Consider the following 19,837-nt stretch of genomic DNA (forward strand, 5'->3'; position numbering starts at 1 on the left):
TGGAACCCACACCTCCAGAGGAGAGCATGCAACTCTCCCATACAAGAACTTGAAGTGAGGGCCAACAAAAACAGAGCATTCAGAAAAGCATCCAGGATTGAAGGGACAAGAGAACCAAGGGTAGGACAAAACATAGAAGGCGATGAGTCACAATAACGTGGCTAAATTATGACAATCGACTTGAGAATGGTCCAGGACGGACCGAAACCTCGTCGACCCTTCACCTTCTAGTGTGTGGTCTGGTCAACAAAATATAGAACACCCTATCAAGAGACCAAGATGGTTCAGGAGTCCATTTGAGAAGTCATTTCATTTACATCATTGTTTTCGAAAGTTTGGCCCCCCTGAAGCCAAGGAATACCACCTACCAGGGTTGCAAGGGACTCCAAGCACTGGCTAGTGCAGGAAGGGGCGAATCATCCCAAGCAGTGCTCGCTCTTTTTAACAGGAGTCTTACAGCATTGTATATTCTCCTACAGTGTAAAAACATCTCTCCCTCTCAGCCCAGCTTGGACTTCAACCAGCCTCCAAGGGTGACCCCTCTATGGCTCAACACCCTGAAAGGGGGTGAAGTAGAGGCAACCCCCACCGACCCCAGGAAGTCATACTAGAGCCCCTTTACCACTGCAAGCCAAAAATCTTGAGGGGTATTCAGTTAAGAAATAAAAATATACATTTGCAATTTGACATTTACCAATCATCCTAGTTGCTAAGGAAAAGGTTGATTAAAACACAGTGTGTGTAATTTAACATTTTCTTGAAAGGTGTCAAAACAACAATAAAAGAAATGTTTCATAGTATATAAAGAGTTACTAAGCATGCTTCATAAATAACATTATAAAAAATTTATACTGTACAACTTGTAACAGTACCATACACACAAATTTAGTCATACCCATTACTGACCATACTGCTATAATTTAAATAATCTGTGAAGGTATACAATAAAATATTTTAGTACAGTATAAACTGTATTGTATAAGCATATATTAATACCTGTAAATCTGAAGTCGAGCCTGGCCTCAGGCCGGGCTCGGGGAGTAAAACCTCCGAAACTCTCTCCAGGTATCGTCTACATATGCTAAGTACACTTTAAGCAAGGATGGAAATGAGGATACACACTGTGTACCCAGTTTCTGGGGCATAATTTAATATAACTTTAGTTATACTTAAGAGGCATCAAGTTGTAGTTTGCCAAACAGTACAGTACTTTAAATTACTCAGTCATCTGTTTACATCTTTATAATAAAAACTCCAAATACAGAGAAGTACTGTACTTCATTGTATTGGTTGATCACTGCATGTTTTTTTTATTATTTATTTATATATACATGAGTTGTTACATTCTTGTACAGCCACTAGTACATGTAGTGTTCCGGGCAAGTCCTTAATCCTATGTTCCCTGGAATACAATCCCCATGAAGAATCATTTAACAACCAGGTACCCATTTTACTGTTGGGTTAAACAGAGGCCACAGTTAAGGATTTGCCCCCAGTGTTCTAAACTTTCCCACACAGGAATAACTCGCCACGTACCTAAACACAACACATTTTATTCTCCGCACAACCAATGCTTACAGGAGGAAAGAGCATACCTAATTCCTAAGACCCGTTTCCATCCCTGCTTTGAAGTGTTATGTATGAAATATTACCCAAGAGTTCCAGGTCACTTACCTGTTCAAGCAGGTTCCATTGTTACTTTAATGCTTATTTGGAATGTGTTTCAAAAGATGTCTTTGCAGGAAGATAAATCACAAGGAAATACAGAATTTTACATTATAATCATTATATAAGCTATATCAAAAAGAGGTATTAATTATCCTAATACATTATAGTACATACCTAGTTATACTGTGATGTACTGTATAGTATACAATAAAAAATATTTGCCATATTGTATATTGGCTATTATTTATTTTCATATAAGCATTGAAAATTAAATCTTTGTTATTTTTAATTTAGAATAAACGATCAGTGCTAACTTCAGGTACTATATAAGCATAAAGCATGAGTAAATGTAAAGCATAATTTCAATAACTGCAGTCCCGTACAATATATAAACAAGTACTGTACTGGTACTGTATATCAAAAAATACAAAAAATTGTATCAAAGAATTACAGTACTTGCATTTTATATCCAAATTTTACCATTAGATACAGCATCAGCAAAGCTGTTTTACACAAATGCTCCAGTCCCACACTGAAGCTCCCTTGTAACCACGAAGTAGTACGTCATGCACAATGTCTCTCGCTCGACATATGGTCAATGATAAGGGAGATGGACTGAACTAATCACTGTCATTTTCATGTGTGAGTTGGGTTATTTGCTTATTTTTCAGTGACATTATTGTGGCTTATTCTTTGCAGATGTAAAGTGCAGTAAATAACACACCATCTCCCTCAAAACTGCCCCAAAGAAACACATGGACAAAAAATTATTAATTCTGAATATAAACCACTATGAATGAAGCTAAGTTTATATTGTAATGCTTTGCTAATACAGTACCTAATGTGTGCTCTTATTTGACTTGTTGCAGAAACTCTTAATATTTAAATCTAAATAATAGCTACAATAGGAATATTTACAAAAATTGTCTTAATCTGGCCTGAGTTTGTTTATATATAAGCAAATTACAGTATCAAGCAGCCCACATTCTCATTACAATACTCAGTAGGTATCCAAACATTCCACCATTGCTCACTTTTCTCCACTGCACAATAACAATTATCTTTTTAACATCTGAGGGTGTTAGCAAGTGTGCGCGCGTCAGCCATACCTGTCATGTAGGCTAACATAGGCGTACTCAATAGTTACACACACATCACTTGCTCCAAACTTATATCAGATTGAATTCTAACACCAATTTTTCATTAATAAATTATCATCTAAAGAGCCATACACCAAATATTATTGAATGATCACAATAATGATTCTTCCAACACTAGCTCCGGACCTCCTGAATGGCTGAATGAGGTGACATTGAAAAGATAATATTTTTTGCCAGCTTATACATTCAACCATTGTGTATATTAATGATAAATATTCAGTACCTGTACTGATAATTTTTGTTTTTTAAGTGGTAAGGCAGACAATTATCCTTTGTGCAAAGTTTTGAGAAAGTAGAAATAGTGTACAAGCTACAGACAATATGTGCAGATAAATCAGAGGAGGATGATGCTTTAAAAAATTAAAATATTGAAGATTATATACAACATTATATATAATGTAGTAAATAATTATCAAAAGAATGTATCAAGAGATAGTGGGCATTAGCAGTGGGGCAAATTCAAGTACTGTACTGTATTAAGAAACTAACCAACAACAATTCATGTTTGCCAATGACATGTGTCCCATTTATCCGAACCTGGCCACATTCTACCACAATTTTCTAACCTTATCACTAACTAGTACTGTTGCAGAACTAGTACTCTTTGCCAGCTCAAGCACATAAGTCATACCTTCGTTCTACAATGGGTGAGGATACTGTGTCTGGGTTAGCTCTACTCTCATTGAAAGACAGTTGGCTACCGAGTTACATTAAAATTATGTAATAGATAACTTGCAAGAATGAAGCCTAGATAAAAGAAGCTGTTGTAATTGCTTCATACATTTTTCATATTGCTTCATTTTGCTTTCCTTTTTACATTCAAAACGTAAAATGATAATACATGTTTTTATTATGTTTTCATTTCAAATACAATATTGATTAATGAGCTAACTGTAAAACTTTATTATTTGATTTTAAATACAAAATAACAATTACTTCCATTAAAACTATTTTCCTTCTTTTCATTTTAAACCCAAAAATGTATAATGAATTTAAAATTACTTTTTTTTTTTGTGCTCGCTTTCCCCCAACTTTAGAACCTGGCTATACCACTGCTGAGCAGACAATAAGAAACAATCAAGTTTCTTATTGAAAGCTTCTACTATTGCTCGAGTCATGTTTCTTATATTTGTTTGTAGAAGGTTGATGTCATAAGCCTTCCGTATTAACAATGCCATCCCTAATGAAGTCGATGGCACCTCGACTTAACACTGGATTTATTTTACAATTCCTACCATCTCCCTAAAGTACAGGTGTATGTTGTAATTTCATTATACAGGCTTGGAACCTGAGTATTTTCCGTGTGCATGTTTGAGCAAAATCTCCCTCATCTTTATTCCAAGGAGTACAGTTTGAGTACTTTCGGGTGGTCCCAGAAGTGTTAAGGGTTTCACCAATTCTATGCGCCTAGTAAAGGATTTCCAAATATTTTCTAGCTCTGCAATCTTGCCTGCCTTGAACGGGAATGTGAGGTCCCATTATATTCTATTTAAAATAACACGTGCTGATATGTATCATAACTGATAAGGCATCCCTTGTAATGAGTATTATCCATTATTTTTTTTCTGGCTGTTGCTGTTTACTTTGTTATGCTCTAAATATTAGGTCTTCTGACATAAGTATTCCGAGATCTTTGGCTTGGTTACTCCTTTCAATGAGATTTAAATGATTCTTGTATCCTGTATGCCACTTGAGTTTTTTTTTTTTTCCTTGTACAAAAGTATATAACTGAAATTTGTTACTGTTGAATGTCATTGTTTTCTTACCTGTTGGGAAATTTTGTTGACATTATGATTACAATTTTGCTATCTTCCATCAAGGCAAATTTTATAAATATTTTTATGTCGTCAGCAAAAGATGAAATGAATCTGTGCATTACATTCCTGTCTATGTCATTTATGATAATGAGAGAGTAATGGTATAAAGACTGTACCTTTGGGACCATGCGTTATACCGTACTCAAGCTTGATTTTGATTTAAAGACAAGTGACTCTCAATGTCATCAAAGGAGTCTGATTTTATGACTACTATTTTACAATAGCCCAAGGCAGACCAACACATTGTCAATTTCTATACTTATTTTTGGAGTTGTCAGTTGCTTGTCTAATTTTTAGGCACAGTATTGTAACATTGTATGCATATTGGCAATACTAAATGCTAGGCATTGTTGTAATTGGTAGATTGGTCAATGTTTTAAGTTCAACCGTTTCTATATTATAATCGAGATTAACTGTCAGAAGCAGAATAACAATTTGTTAATTAAGATATTACAAAACAGTCTTGTTTTGCAATTCATTTGAGTGGCAAACCCTTATATGAGCAATACAGTAGGTGCAGTACTGTATTAACAAATTGGTTTAGCTTATAAATATATTAAATAACAGCACTGTACAGTACTGTACTGTACTTAAATATATATTTTAAAGTAGCAGTAGTCATATGAAAGGATTTATAAAATGTTTACTAAACTTGCAAAGCACAGGTAGTATTAGTCACACTCACAATAACAAATGTATATACACAGTATATAAATCCCCATTGTACTGTAATATTAATAAGAGTATCACTCCTTGACTTTCACACACAGCATTGCATTATAGAAAGACTAAAGCATTGTTACCTAACTGTTCTTACAAGCAGAGAGCTAAACTCATAGTGTCCCATCTTCATATATTTTGTCACAAATTATTAATTGGAAGCCTTATTAGTAAACTTAACAGAAGCCACATCGTGTGAAACAGAAAACAAAACTTGAGAAAGCATAGAAATTTGCAAGTTGATTAATACCAGAAGTGAGAGGACTCGGCTATGAGGAAAGGCTAAGGGAATTTAACCTCACAGAGAAAAGAAAAAACAAGCGAGGTGTGAACAATGCATACATATACCGAGGTGAAGACAATGTAGGCAAGAACAGCCTATTTAATATGAAAGTGGGACAATGGGAAGTAAGTTGAAGGTTGATATGCAATCAAGTCGTAAAGATGCAAGGAAATTCTCGTACCCTGTACTGTCGAAAAGTGGAATGCCCTAAAAGAGGATGTTATCAGAGTCACTTCCATCACAACTTGAGGAAAAAGTATGACAAAACTTTGAATGTCGAGAAAGGTATTTAGCATGCCAGGCTAGAGGGTAGGGAATATAAAGTTAGATCTCTCTCTCTCCTAGCCACTGATAGTACGGTAAGCACAAACTTGAGTTTGTTCCACTCCTTAATTATGCTAAAAAAAAAAATTGGTTTTTGTATTTTTCTATTTTGTCTTCGTTTTCTTATTTTATTTATGTCTAGTTCCAGATACTTAATCTTGTTTTGGCATATTCCTTTACAAATCTGTATGTGGCTACCTATCTGCTCTTTGTTGTGTCCTCCAGTTGTTGTAGTGTCTAGCATACTACAACTCTCTCCATAATGCCTCTCTCTTTAGTCGTGAGAACCACTGTCATTTTTCATTTGTTTTTTAAGTGGAGATGCCTTACTGCTGTTGCACTCAGCATTCTAACTTAGATTTTATATTAGTAATAAATAATTTCTGAAGCATACAGGTATCTCTATCCATGTATTTAAAGGCTATCCTCAGATCTCCCAATGTAGTACCACAAACGATTCTCATACTACCGCTTTTATGTGGTCTTCAGGCGATGGATTGCCTGTTACGATCCTCTTTTAGTCCTTCACCTTGTCTGATTTATTCATGGTTTTGCCACACCACTTACATGTCTTTATACAATCTGTTCATATTTTGTCTCATTTCAATTACATTACATTTTGACAATTTCACCGCCTATCACTATGTGAAGCAATCAATGCTGTATTCCCCGAATTATAAGGTTAAGAGAAGTGTTAGGGGAACCATCTTTCCTGAATTTCTTCTTACAAAAGAAAAAACAACCTTGTTTTCTTTTTAAATATCTACCAGTATATCCTTTCACTATACTGTGCAATTTTCCCTTTTTCTCCAAGCTAATGACTCCTTGCCCTATAAAGATGGGTCATGGTTAAATGATGATGAATAAACAGCATTTTTTTTACTCTATTTGCTCAGTTTGTCTTGGTCTATCTTATGCAAATTTGAAGTTGGTTCGTCAAGTTGACCGAGTTAATCTCCTCGGCAGTATCTGCCATTTACTCATTTGCAAACAAGATAGCGGCAGAGTTTAATTTGTTATTTCTGACCCATTTAAAAAATCCAATGATTAACAGCAATGCTTAAAGTAGATCATTAAAGACTGTAACAAGTTGATTTATATATCAGAAAAATATTTAAATGACTAGTATTAGTTCTAGAATCTGATAAAATGGGTGTCTATCTTTCATCGTGATTTTAGTCTCTCATAATGTTTATTTTACTCTTTACAAGATCATTTGATAGTTTATCACTATCCATTATTTGAATTATATTACCTTTGTCATGTTCATGTGTACCCTTGTGTTTTTTTCATCTAACATTATACATACAACCTATGCATACATGTTCATGCATTGTTCATATAAGCAAATAGCAGACAGTGGTTACAAAAAATACATAGACTAAAATTCACTTTAGTATGCATATACTGCCCATTATAATGGGAAAGTAAAAACAAGCAACAACAAAAATAATATAAGTATATGTGAAGAAATACATGATGGTTGTAAAAATGTCTGATGTTTTGTCAGCCTTCTAATGATTTGCCCCATGACAGTGGTAAAAACATTACTAACAGTTAAATAAAAAGATCTCATGTGTTTCCATGGGCAATCAAGGTCAACTAATTTTTAAGTACAGTACTTCCTTGGTCACATTTATTATAATATATTGTACATAAATCTACATACTGCACTGTATAAGGAACACTGTAAAAAAATATAAAATGCAAACTCGATTGAGCTTTTATATTTTAACATTGTCAGTTACGGTTAGTCATTGCTTTAATGACAGAACTTGACAAAAATTAGTGCATACAATACAATTCCAGCAAAAATATTGAGCATTTAATGTAATAAAACATGCTTTTCTGGTGGGCCCTCATTATCACCTTGAACTAAGCACTTGTCCAGCCATACCTCATGAAGATGCACTAGGCCTCCAAGATCCACCCTTACTTACCTGAAGGCCCAGCTGGAAACAACAGACGAGGGACCAAGGTCAGAGGCAGAAGCCCAAGACCCCTGCCAAAAAGAACAGTACACCACCCCTGATGACTGGGACTAGCTAAAAATGCAAGAATCTCAGCCCAGGGAACAGCCAGCAGAGGTGGCCCCTCAATGAACACCCAAAATTAAAAGCAAGGATTCACTTTGGCAGCAGAGACTGCCACACCTGGAAAGTGAGGTAAAGACACACTAGGAAATCACAGAACCTAAAAAATGCTAGGGCCAATATGAAAAGAGAGATGGACTCAAAGTCACCGACACATATCAGAGGCTAAGTGCCACTTCCACAAAGGTAAGGGCTAACAGCTTCTATCATAGGGCACAAACCTACTGCAACTCCCACAAGAGAACAGGCATGCAGCAGCCCATCACCAAGATGGGAGGAGAGTGGCCCTGCATCAATAGGTGGCAAGATTGTGGCAACTGTTAAACTGCAGAATCAGGAACAAACTGACTTGGAAGCCGAACAACCAGATCGAGTGATGAGAAACCAGTCACCCTGACCACCACACAAGCACAAAGACATGCCAGGGAAGCATCTCGGCTAAACAAAACCAGATTGTGAACACCCAGAGGGAAAGAGGCATAGGCAGCCATGGAAAGGCTGGCAGGCATCTTCTGTCAAGGTGACAGAAGAGTAAGGGAAGACATGATCACTACCTACAAAATCCCCATATGAAATGACAGGGTTGAAAAGGATAAACTATTTAACACGGGTGGTATGCGAATAAGGGGACACAGGTGGAAACTGAGTACCCAAATGAGCCACAGGGATGTTAAAAAGAACATTTTCAGTGTCAGAGTAGTTAACAGATGGAATGCACTAGGAAATGATGTGGTGGAGGCTGACTCCTTACACAGTTTCAAATGTAGATATGATAGAGCCCAGTAGGCTCAGGAATCTGTACACCAGTTGATTGACAGTTGAGAGGCGGGACCAAAGAGCCAGAGCTCAAACCCCACAAGCACAACTAGGCGAGTACAAGAAGAATCACCCAATTGACCCAAGAACACAGCAAAAGTGCCCATCCTCAACACCTAAAAGAACATGGGCAGGCACAATCGAACACTAGCAGACAGCTAACTACTACATGTTCCAATATCAACAGGCCTTGTAGAGGAGAAAAGCAGTGTGCTACCCAGAAGGAATATAACTCAAGAGAAGTCAACTAACAGACGATGAACCCAAATCCCTCAGCAAACATCACTACTGGGACAAGGGAAACACAAACTGACTACCAAGGAAGGGGACTCTTGTCTGCAGTTTGAGCAAAATTAAAGCTAGAGCACATACTGTAGGTAACACTAATCAATCATGAAAGAGAAAAGAAAATGACAAAGCAAAAGTGCTTGGCAGAATGGCAGTTCCACAGAGAATCAACACAACTTGGTTTGCTTAAGCATAAAACAGAGGATGGGCTTTCTCAAAAGGATCAATACCCCCCTTCTGCTGTAACCAGGCGAGTAAGAGGGAGAAAGGCTAGCTGTAATTCCAGGTTTCCTTGCCACTCAATTTGGTGGAGATTAAGCACATCATGGTTAAGAAATTTGCACCGTGACAACGATAATTTGCTTCATTCACTTTGGATACCAATATTTTGCAGTTGTTTTGTTGTTTATACATTCCAATGGGTTTTTCATCAATTTTGACTATTATTGATCCCCAAGCTCTCACTGACAACCAGATTCTGGTCATGGCTCCAGATAGGCATGGGAGAGTCTCAAGAGCCCTTGTGAATCTCCTTAAACCATGGCTGGTATAGGGGCTCTCTCAAAGATCAGACCTCTTACTTTTTACCATTAGGCTATTCATGACAAACACATTTACCTATTATTTTGTTAAGTAATAAAGCGGACAAAGATACAAATTAGTTAATAAATGTTATCTTTCCAAACACGCAAGAGTTGCACTTGGTTCACTTACTCTCACAAGAATAGAATGTTGCATTCAAAATACGTTAAGTATATTGTACAGTACAGTAGTAGTAATTCCAGAGCCGAGAATACAAAATTCTGCTGGACTTTAGATCGTTTATGAAAGCTAAATTCATATAACCTATTACAACTATCATTAGTTCCTAGTAAACAACCTTGACTACAGTATAAAGAAATAACATTACAAGAAATACAGCATAAAGAATAACAATCGTGTTAAAGCAATGGGGAAAAGATTTTTAAATCCAACCGAGGTCAATAAACACATTAACTTCAACTTTAAAACATTTGGCATAGAAAACCGTGTCTTATAACAAAACTCAATCCTCACCTGTTGCACACACCAAAAATCTGATATATACAGTACATTATTAAAGAATAACTATATGATATTTAATAATGACTTAACTTCATAAAGATATGAGCACAATTAATAGGTAAGTAGAATCTTATTGATTATAGGAGACCTGCACATAGGACATATTAGAAGTGGAGTGCAGCACTTGGCACAAGCACAAACATGACCACACGGTAAAAATACAACCTCACATATTGAATTTAAGCATATCACACACTCTGCTTCAACAAACTGTCCTTCAACTGGCGGAGCAGTTGCCGCCGTCTCTCCACCTTCCTCAACTGGGGCACTTGGTGCTTCTTTCTCGTCAGCCATCTCGGGGGCTGAGGGAGCAAAAGGCAAGTCTTCCTCTACTGGAGCAGAAGGTGTTTGGTTTTCTAACTTTGAGGCAGCTAAATGATTTTGCAAAGCACGCTGTAAACTGCGATAGGTTGCTGGTCCAATACCCATTCCTGATGCATCCTCCTCTGTCATATCCATCAGAGCTGAGAAAGTAACTGAATATTGTGCAAACACTGGTGACAAATCCATAGCATTAGCAGCAGAAAGAATTTCCCGTACTTTAGGTTCTAGTTGGGCTTCAGCTTCAGCCAATCCAGCAGGTTTCATAGACAGCAATCGCTGATATTGGACTAGCCAAAATTCTTCTTCTGCCACATCTGAAGTTCGAGATTCTTCAAGCTGAGCAATCCATGCCATCAACTGAGCTTCACGCTCACTCTTCTCCATCAAGAGCGATTTTAATAAATCAACTAAGGTAGCACGTTGTTCTAACATTGTACTTGACCCATACTTAATGCCATGCTTCCTTTTCCGCACTTCCATTGAAGAGAGGCGATATAACTCGTATTCAATCTGGCCAATCTGTAATCCATAAGTGCCTTGTATAATTATGCAATAAAAATTCAAATACCTATACATAAAAATGTCAAGGGTATATAAAAATTAAATGCTGAAATATAAAAATAACTAAACAGTATTGTATATAAAATTGCAAAATCTCAAATTAAAACTTATTTTATCTAATTTATAAGTTACTTTATAAAATGTTCCTTATGCGTCCCATTCACTCATACCTCATATCAATTGCACAGAAGTCCCAAACAATTCTACAACTCTATTTAAAAGAAAAATACTTTGGGCAATCCTCTTGCAGGGTTTTTCTGCTAATCTGAATCAATATTCTCTGGCTCCATGAACTTTATGTATTTTACTACTTAACATTATCTTAGTAAGGATACATAAACAAAATACGAGTCTGCTCCTTACCTGTCTGAGAATATTATTTCGCTGAAGGTCTGATTTGAGTAGCAGTAGTCTAAAAGCAGCGGCTTGACACTCTTCATCCTTAAGTAAAGTTGAAGCCCATTCCTCTTGATCAGCTAAGCGGGATGTCAGTACGCCTTTGAGATGAGAGTCAACCAGATCGGCCTCCTCTAGTAGAGCACAAACTCGAGCCCCCTGCTCCTCTTGCACTGCCAGTCGCCTTTGTTCTGCAGCTGCCTCTTCTACCAGCACAGCCTTCATGGCTGCAACTACTTCTGAATGCCGTAATTCAGAGGCTGCTTCCACAATACCCGAGAGTAAAGATTGCATTTCTGTCTCTTGATCTTGAAGCAAGCATAGGAACTCATCACTTCTTCTAGAAGCTGTAGAATTAACAAGTTCCTGAACAGCTGCAGCAGTCTCTTGCTCTGTGGTTGCCAAATCTTTTAATAAACTTTGTCGGTCCTTTTCCTTAGCTGTCACCAAGCCTTCCATCTCTAGGTCCATATTAGCTTGTTGGGTAGTTATGTCATAGATTAAAGATTCTTTGTTATTTGATGATGCTAGATATTTTTCCAGCTGTTCTGCTTGTTCAGCTCGAACGTTTTCTTCTATATTGTACTGTTCCTGCATTGCTTTAAGTTTCTTTCTCTCATATTCCATAGCTTCTACAGGAGTTTCGAAGATTCCCGCTAAAAGATGTTGTTTATTATTACTCATATCCTGTAACATATGAGCAAGCTGCTGCTGCTCTTTTGCTTGAAATTCTTCCTCTGCAGCCAACTGGGCTTTAACTTTTTCATCTTTTCTACACATGTAGTTACGTAATGCCTGATCACCTGCAGATGACTCCATTCTTGAATAGGCGTGTGGAGAGGCACACTCGGTAAGATCATCTTTTGCCTCACAAATTCCTTCATATGCAATTCCATGTTCCTCACAAAGATAACGCATAATTGCTTCTGTACCTTCTGCCACCACTGCAGCTGGTGGAGACTGTAGCTTGTCTGTGTCAATCTCTAGTTTATGAAGACTTTTTTGTAACTTACAAAACTCCTTTGGCAATACAGAGATGTTATTCCCAATAAGGGATAACACTTGCAATGTGGGCAAGGCACAGATGCATACAGGCACTTTGGACAATTTATTTGAGGATAAATAGAGCTCTTTTAACTTGGTTAGTTCACTTATTGACACGGGCAAAGTTTTAAGTTTATTGTTACCGAGCTTTAATATTCTGAGGTTCTTAAGCTTATTGACAGAATCGGGGAGATGAGCAAATTTATTATTAGTTAGATCTAAGACTTCTAATCCTTCTAATTCATGAAGTTTGCCTCCTTTTTCAAATGATGTTAATGAATTATCTTGTAACAGGAGGACTGTTTTTTGCAACAATCTACACATTACAAAAGTGTCTGGTGGAAGTTCAAGCATGGCACAGTCGCTGAGGTCATACACAGGCTCAGGATTTTGTTGGGCCATCACCACCTTCAGGCCCAACTTGGCCCGCCTATCTTTGTCACTCATGGTGGAAGGATTTTCCTTCTTAAACAAGCACCCAAATGGCATTCTGACATCACTTTCTCCCCTACTGTTACAGTAACTCTGATGGCCGTCATCACCTCAATAATTTACGAGCAAATCATGGTTAAAGATAATCTCACTACAGGTAAAATTTGTAAATTCTGCTGGCTATTTACTTTTTTTGCTATCAATTCCTGTGGGGGGAGAAATCTAACATTTAATAAAGTACACTCATAATTATTAGGTTATAATACAGATACAGTATTCCAACTGGAGCATAGTACAACACGAACACTGGAGTTTTACCATTTACAAATATAGGGCAGTTCAGTATTTCAAAATTGTCAGACTTGTCAAAAGAAAAGTCACTGGTATTTGACTACTGGTGCCCCTCAAAAAAATTCTGCCTGCACCAATACAGTGACCAAAAAAATTAAAAAATATATATATTGCAGGAACTTTTCAAAGATATACTGTGCTCCAAAACTAACTTAAATATGACATATCAAATATGAAACTGTTAGAACAAAAGGTTCATTAAGGGTAATAAGTGATTTGGCCACATTGTAGACAAACTGTGTACTATACCACAAGTACACAACTTGTACAGCATACAGTACAGTACATAACTACCACATTGTTATTATAGTTGTGTACTGTACTGTACCACAACTGGCATCTGGCTAACAAAATCAAATACAGTTCCAGGTATCTCCAAATCAATTAAAAATACCACAAACTAATGGCCAACACTTAATTTTGCATATTGATTTCAGAACTTAACAGTCTATGGTTCTCAAGGAATGAGCTAATGAACATGGGTGACAGCTGAAGTCAGTGAGAAATTGGATTCAGACGGAGAAATTGCATGAAAAAAAAAACTATGAAAGTACTATACTGTACTGCCTAAGCTCGATAATCTGAATAATATATGCGGCCCACCCCCATTCGAGTTGGCGGGACATTCAACTCTCCCTCCTAATAAAGAGTCGCATTTTGATGCATACTCCAAGGACAAAAATTTGTCATATGGTACTAGAAAATAGTAGTGGTGCCTAAAATTGACATACAGGGTACTGTCCCTTTTTCTATTTTAAGTCTTCTTATAGGTTAGGAGAGGGTATTTTAGCACGAAAGTTTCTTGACAAATCTTAGGACAGGCTGGGTCATTCGAGTTAGCCAAATTTTTTTGAAAGTCCAAAATGAACAAATTTAAATTTATTTGGGTTTTTGTTCACCAGAAATCTCGGTATTACTAATTTTTGAGTAGAGCAGGTAAAAACTCGAACTTTAATTTATTCGGATTACCCAAAGATTTAGCTTACTGGAATTCAGTAGTTTTCTGCCAAGCTCTTTTTGCCTTTTTTTTTTAATTAAATATGCAAATACCACATTTGCATACCGTATTTTCAATCGAGAACTATTCCTTGGTTCAGAGATTTTCTGATATGGAATTTCAGTGGTAGGCACAGTGCATCTGCTATTTCCTTTGTGACTTTGGATTGAATTCCATCCACACCTGAGGCTTTTGAGTCTTAATTTGTCAATGCTCTTCCCAATTGTGTCACACGTTATGGGTATATTCATTCTCTTCAACTCCAACAAACATTTAAGTGGGTAATGGGATATCATCTAATCTTTCTAATGTGAACACTGATGTAAAGTGAACACCGATGTGAACATTAACCTTACAGTCCCATTCTTACTCTTATTATTACACCTTCCCTCCATAACTTTTGCCTTGCTCTTATCTTCCTCTTAACATTTCCGTCTCACCTCTCTCTTACCTTATTTAATGCCCATGCCTCCCTCGTATCATCACAATCGACTTGATAATGGTCCAGGACGGACCAAAATGTCGTCGTGTCTTCAATTTCTGGTGTGGTTTGGTCAACATTTTTCAGCCACGTTATTATGACTTATCTGCACACCGATGTAAAGTATTCATTCCAAGTATCTGCTACTCTTTTCATCATCTATTATAACTTGGTTAGCCTCATCCTTTTAGGGTCCAACAGAGTCCTTTGTTTTGGTTTTATAGTACTGTACATCCTATATTGGCATAGAATGATTTTGGACCTTTCTTTATGTCTACATGAATGTTTTCTTCTGTAGTTTCTTTTTATTGACCAGATTTCCTGGGTTATTAAGATTATGCCAGCCTGTGTTATCTGGCTAAATCTCTGTTATCTTGATTTATATCAGGATATGGCAAAGTATTTCCAGATACTGAAATTACCCAGATGTGATAACCTAAATATATGGTTCAATGAGCTTAGGATAACCGAGCTCTAACCTAACCTAAACTAACATAACTAAGTTAGTAATTCATGTTCTTAATACTGTATAATAAAAATAATAATTCAAATAAACCAATTGGATTTTTTTTAAATAATGAAAATCACTGCCTATTAAGTACAACATATACAGTACACATACAACAAAATTTTATATATATATAATTATTATACAGGGTGTATATATAATAATAAGGATTATATTATCTTTGGATATTTTATATACAGTATATCCAAAGAATATAAATCTTTGCAAAAGCATGGTAAATTAGTCTTTGAAAATGTAATAATAAATATATATATTCCATCATATTGTGGGTTATGATCTAGTATACGAATTAACCTGAATTCAGCAGTGTTTGGGTTCTCTTAATTGAAGTATTTAAACAATTGTTTCAATTGTTTATTGAATTGAAACAAGTGTTTCATCAAAAGTTACTTTTCTAACATGTACATCTTCCTGTTCTCGGCAGGGCCACTAGAAATATGGTGGCCCTCAGGTAAATTCAGGTATATTTTCACACGACATTTAAATGTTATACTATATAATGCTTTAAGCATTAAACCGGTCAACTCACATATCGGGAATGGTTGAGGACCACAGGGCTAACAACAACACAAACCAGGCATGACATGGTGGATTTTAAAATAAAATAAAATGTTTATTTAGGTAAGGTACATACATACAATAAATTTTTACAAAGATTGGTTGACTTATAGGTAGAGCTAGTACATACAATGCCTAAAGCCACTATTACGCAAAGCGTTTCGGGCATAAATCGGGATTTTTCGGGATTTCATAGAAACGTTTAAAATACTGAACAATCTGGAGGATGTTGACCTGGAAAATTTCTTCAAAAGGTCAGGTGTAACACAAACAGGGAGAAACGGTTTAAAACTCAAGCCAGTGTAGGACTGAGAACAGGAGATGCTTTTTCACTCACAGGGTTTTTAACCCATGGAACTGCCTACCCACCAAAGCCGCAAATGCCAAAACTCTGCTAACTTTTAAAGTACAGTTGGAAAAACTAATAAGACAAATGGGGGGGGACCTTCAACAAGGCTTCCTGTCCTCATTGAGGCCACTAGTATTAGTGACTCTCGGGTAAATCCAGGTAAAGCATAATAAATAAAAGAAACACCATGCCCTTTCATTTAGAGAATTAAATGCACAACCGCTACTCTTATTAAATTGACTTGAAGAAATCTAAAGATAGGACAGGAGTTTGTTATATGTCAGTATATAGTTCTTCAGTACGTGGTCCTAATCACTGAAGGACCAGATAGACCAGCTCATAGTACACACGATCATTACACTATACATTCCACAAGTGGTTCTGCCTCGCAAGAGCAGAAATGTTAAATTCTAGTTTGTGATTATCATTTCTCTGGTACTGTCACTTAGTTTAGTTCATTTATTATGCACCCCATACCCATCTTGTGGACGGTAGTGGAAAGGGTTACAGAGGCACATAATGGGCTCAGGGACTGAAACCCACAGTTCATTTAGCTAAGCAAGTTACTGTCAGTGATAATGGGAGTTTAGCCTACCACACTAGGGTGAGGTAAGGCCGTCCCAGCCCCACGACCAGGCCTGGCACTCCTCCCTAAGCTTTACTACCAACAACAACAACAAACAAGCAAGCAGCGCACAGCTTAACACTGAAATTCCGGATGTATTCGCTTCTGAGGAACCAGTTTGAGGCACCTAAGGTGGTGGAGGTGGTGATAACGTGTGGTGGGGGGGGGGGGGCCAGGGGGGGTCAGTGCCCCCACAGGTCATTCATCACCCCCCCCCCCCCACTACCGGGCCCTTCACTCGCGTTACCACTTACACACTCCTAGCTCACTTTTTTACACGCTTCCCCCGTACCCTTACACCCTCCCTAACCCACAGCATCCATCATCTTACCTGGTGTGGGCGGGTGTGTGGGCGTGTGGGCGGGGGCAGTGGGCGGGGTGGGCGTGGTGGGTGTAGAAGGCAGCAGTCTCCGTCAACTGTAAGGGGGCCCAGGCGCACTACGGACCCGCTCCCATGATCAATAGCCTTTTGCGGAAAACTTTGAAACACTGGTTAACTATATACTCGTGTAGTTTTACGCTCGTCGGAGACAACATACCTGTCAAGCTTATACGTGTTCCGGTAACTATGCAAGGTCAGGTCAAGACTGGTCAAGAGTCGTCTAACTATCGTGACTGACGGATTCCTGGATCAACGTTGAGGCTGTGTCACCGCCTGACGGGTTCTCAGCCTAAGGGGTCGCCAGTGAACGTTTTGTTTTTGCTCTCCATTGCGGACTCCAATCACTTGAGCTGGACGGTAGAGCGACGGTCTCGCTTCATGCAGATCAGCGTTCAATCACCCGACCGTCCAAGTGGTTGTGCACCATTCCTTCCCTCCGTCCCATCCTAAATCCTTATCCTGACCCCTTCCCAGTACTATATAGTCATCATGGCTTGGCGCTTTGTCCTGATAATTCCTTCCTTCCTTCTCCATTGCGGATTACGTTTAGCCGTAAGCCACATTAATTCAACTGCCTGGATGTTTGAGACGCCTGGCGCATATATCGCCATGCGATCACGGTGGCGTTAATAAGAACACTGTTTTTCCCAAAAACGGTGGGTTTTCTGAGTGGAAGAGAACGTATGTCTGGAAGCTGACTTTAACCGCCCCAAGCTGCGCGCGCATTGACCCGAGGTTATATAAACCGGGACGGAGACGGCGTGGCCCCTCTTCCCAAGTCGGTTTGTTCATGGTTGTGCTTCAGAGGTTGTTTGGTTCGTGCATGCTAGGTTTGTGGTTACACAACTGGTCGGGGTCCAGTTACACAACTGGTCGGGCTTCGGTTACACAACTGGTTGGGGTCCAGTTACACAACTGGTTGGGCTCTGGTTACATAACTGTTCGGGCTATGGGGGTGTCAATTGGGCTTCGGGTTGTGCATTGTCAGGCTTTGGGTTGTGCTTCAGAGGTTGTTTGGTTCGTGCATGCTAGGCTTGCGGTGATACAACTGGTCGGGCTCCGGTTACACAATTGGTCGAGCTCCGGTTAAATAACTGGTCGGGCTCCGGGGGTGTCACTTGGGCTGCGGGTTACCTTACCTTACCTTACCTTGAGGTGCTTCCGGGGCTTAGCGTCCCCGCGGCCCGGTCGTCGACCAGGCCTCCTGGTTGCTGGACTGATCAACCAGGCTGTTGGACGCAGCTGCTCGCAGCCTGACGTATGAGTCACAGCCTGATTGATCAGGTATCCTTTGGAGGTGCTTATCCAGTTCTCTCTTGAACACTGTGAGGGGATTGCCAGTTATGCCCCTTATGTGTAGCGGAAGCGTGTTGAACAGTCTCGGGCCTCTGATGTTGATAGAGTTCTCTCTCAGAGTACCTGTTGCACCTCCGCTTTTCAACGGGGTTATTCTGCACATCCTGCCATGTCTTCTGGTCTCATGTGATGTTATTTCTGTGTGCAGGTTTGGGACCAGCCCCTCTAATATTTTCCACGTGTAAATTATTATGTATCTCTCCCGCCTGCGCTCAAGGGAGTACAGATTTAGGCTCTTTAATCGGTCCCAATAGTTTAGGTGTTTTACTGAGTGGATTCTGGTCGTAAAGGATCTCTGCACGCTCTCCAGGTCAGCAATTTCTCCAGCTTTGAAAGGGGCTGTCATTGTGCAGCAGTACTCCACTCTAGAGAGCACAATCGTTTTTAAAAGTGTCATCATCGGTATAGCATCTCTAGTGTGAAAAGTTCTTGTTATCCAACCTGTCATTTTTTTTGCAGTTGTGACGGATACTTTATTGTGTTCTTTAAAGGTAAGGTCTTCCGACATGAGTACACCCAGATCCTTTACATTGCCTTTACGTTCTATGTTATGATTTGCCTGAGTTTTGTACGTGGTTTCCGTTTTTATATTTTCCTTTTTTCCATAGCGCATGAGCTGGAACTTATCTTCGTTAAACACCATATTATTTTCTGTAGCCCATAGAAAGACCTGATCTACATCTGACTGGAGGTTTGCCGTGTCCTCTATGTTGCCTACTCTCATGAAGATCCTAGTGTCATCTGCAAAGGATGATACAGTGCTATAGGTTGTGTTCTTGTCTATGTCCGATATGAGGATGAGAAAAAGTACTGGAGCAAGCACAGTACCCTGGGGGACTGAGCTCTTCACGGTTGATGGGCTGGATTTTATTTTGTTGACTATTACACATTGGGTTCTGTTGGTCAGGAAATTGTAGATCCATCTGCCTATTTTTCCGGTAATTCTTTTTGAACGCATTTTATGTGCAATAACACCATGGTCACATTTATCAAAAGCTTTTGCGAAATCTGTGTAAATTACATCAGCGTTTTGTTTGTCTTCCATAGCATCTAATGCCGTATCATAGTGGTCCAGCAACTGCGACAGGCAAGAGCGCCCTGTTCTGAAACCATGTTGTCCGTGGTTATGGAGATGCTGTGATTCCATGTATTTTGTGATCTTAGCACTCTCTCAAAAAT

The 19,837-nt window shown here is 38.5% G+C and overlaps 1 protein-coding gene across 4 annotated transcripts; it reads right to left on the bottom strand.

The window, feature by feature from the left end:
- Window positions 1–740: 740 nt before the first annotated feature.
- On the bottom strand, window positions 741–17,746 carry LOC123773193 (E3 ubiquitin-protein ligase LRSAM1). Of its 4 annotated transcripts, none has more exons than XM_045766801.2 (3): window positions 17,460–17,746; window positions 11,522–13,236; window positions 741–11,116 (listed from the first exon to the last, which is right to left on the bottom strand). In XM_045766801.2, the coding sequence occupies exons 2-3, from the start codon at window positions 13,085–13,087 to the stop codon at window positions 10,325–10,327; spliced, it is 2,358 nt and encodes a 785-aa protein (XP_045622757.1). In that variant the 5' UTR covers window positions 13,088–13,236; window positions 17,460–17,746; the 3' UTR covers window positions 741–10,324. The 4 variants fall into 4 exon arrangements, with proteins under 4 accessions (XP_045622757.1, XP_045622759.1, XP_045622756.1 ...); XM_045766803.2 differs by lacking the exon at window positions 17,460–17,746 and adding an exon at window positions 17,252–17,453; XM_045766800.2 differs by lacking the exon at window positions 17,460–17,746 and adding an exon at window positions 16,993–17,102.
- Between the last annotated feature and the right edge of the window lie 2,091 nt (window positions 17,747–19,837).

This window comes from Procambarus clarkii, chromosome 81, assembly GCF_040958095.1.
Source record: "Procambarus clarkii isolate CNS0578487 chromosome 81, FALCON_Pclarkii_2.0, whole genome shotgun sequence".
Classification (NCBI taxonomy): Eukaryota; Metazoa; Arthropoda; class Malacostraca; order Decapoda; family Cambaridae; genus Procambarus; species Procambarus clarkii.

What these genes read in the sequence shown, in the direction of transcription:
- LOC123773193 (XM_045766801.2), bottom strand. Translation starts at nt 13,087, where the DNA reads ATGCCATTTGGGTGCTTGTTTAAGAAGGAAAATCCTTCCACCATGAGT. An exon ending in GAAATAATATTCTCAGACAG is followed by an intron (nt 11,117 to 11,521) that starts GTAAGGAGCAGA and finishes TATGGATTACAG; the next exon opens with ATTGGCCAGATTGAATACGA.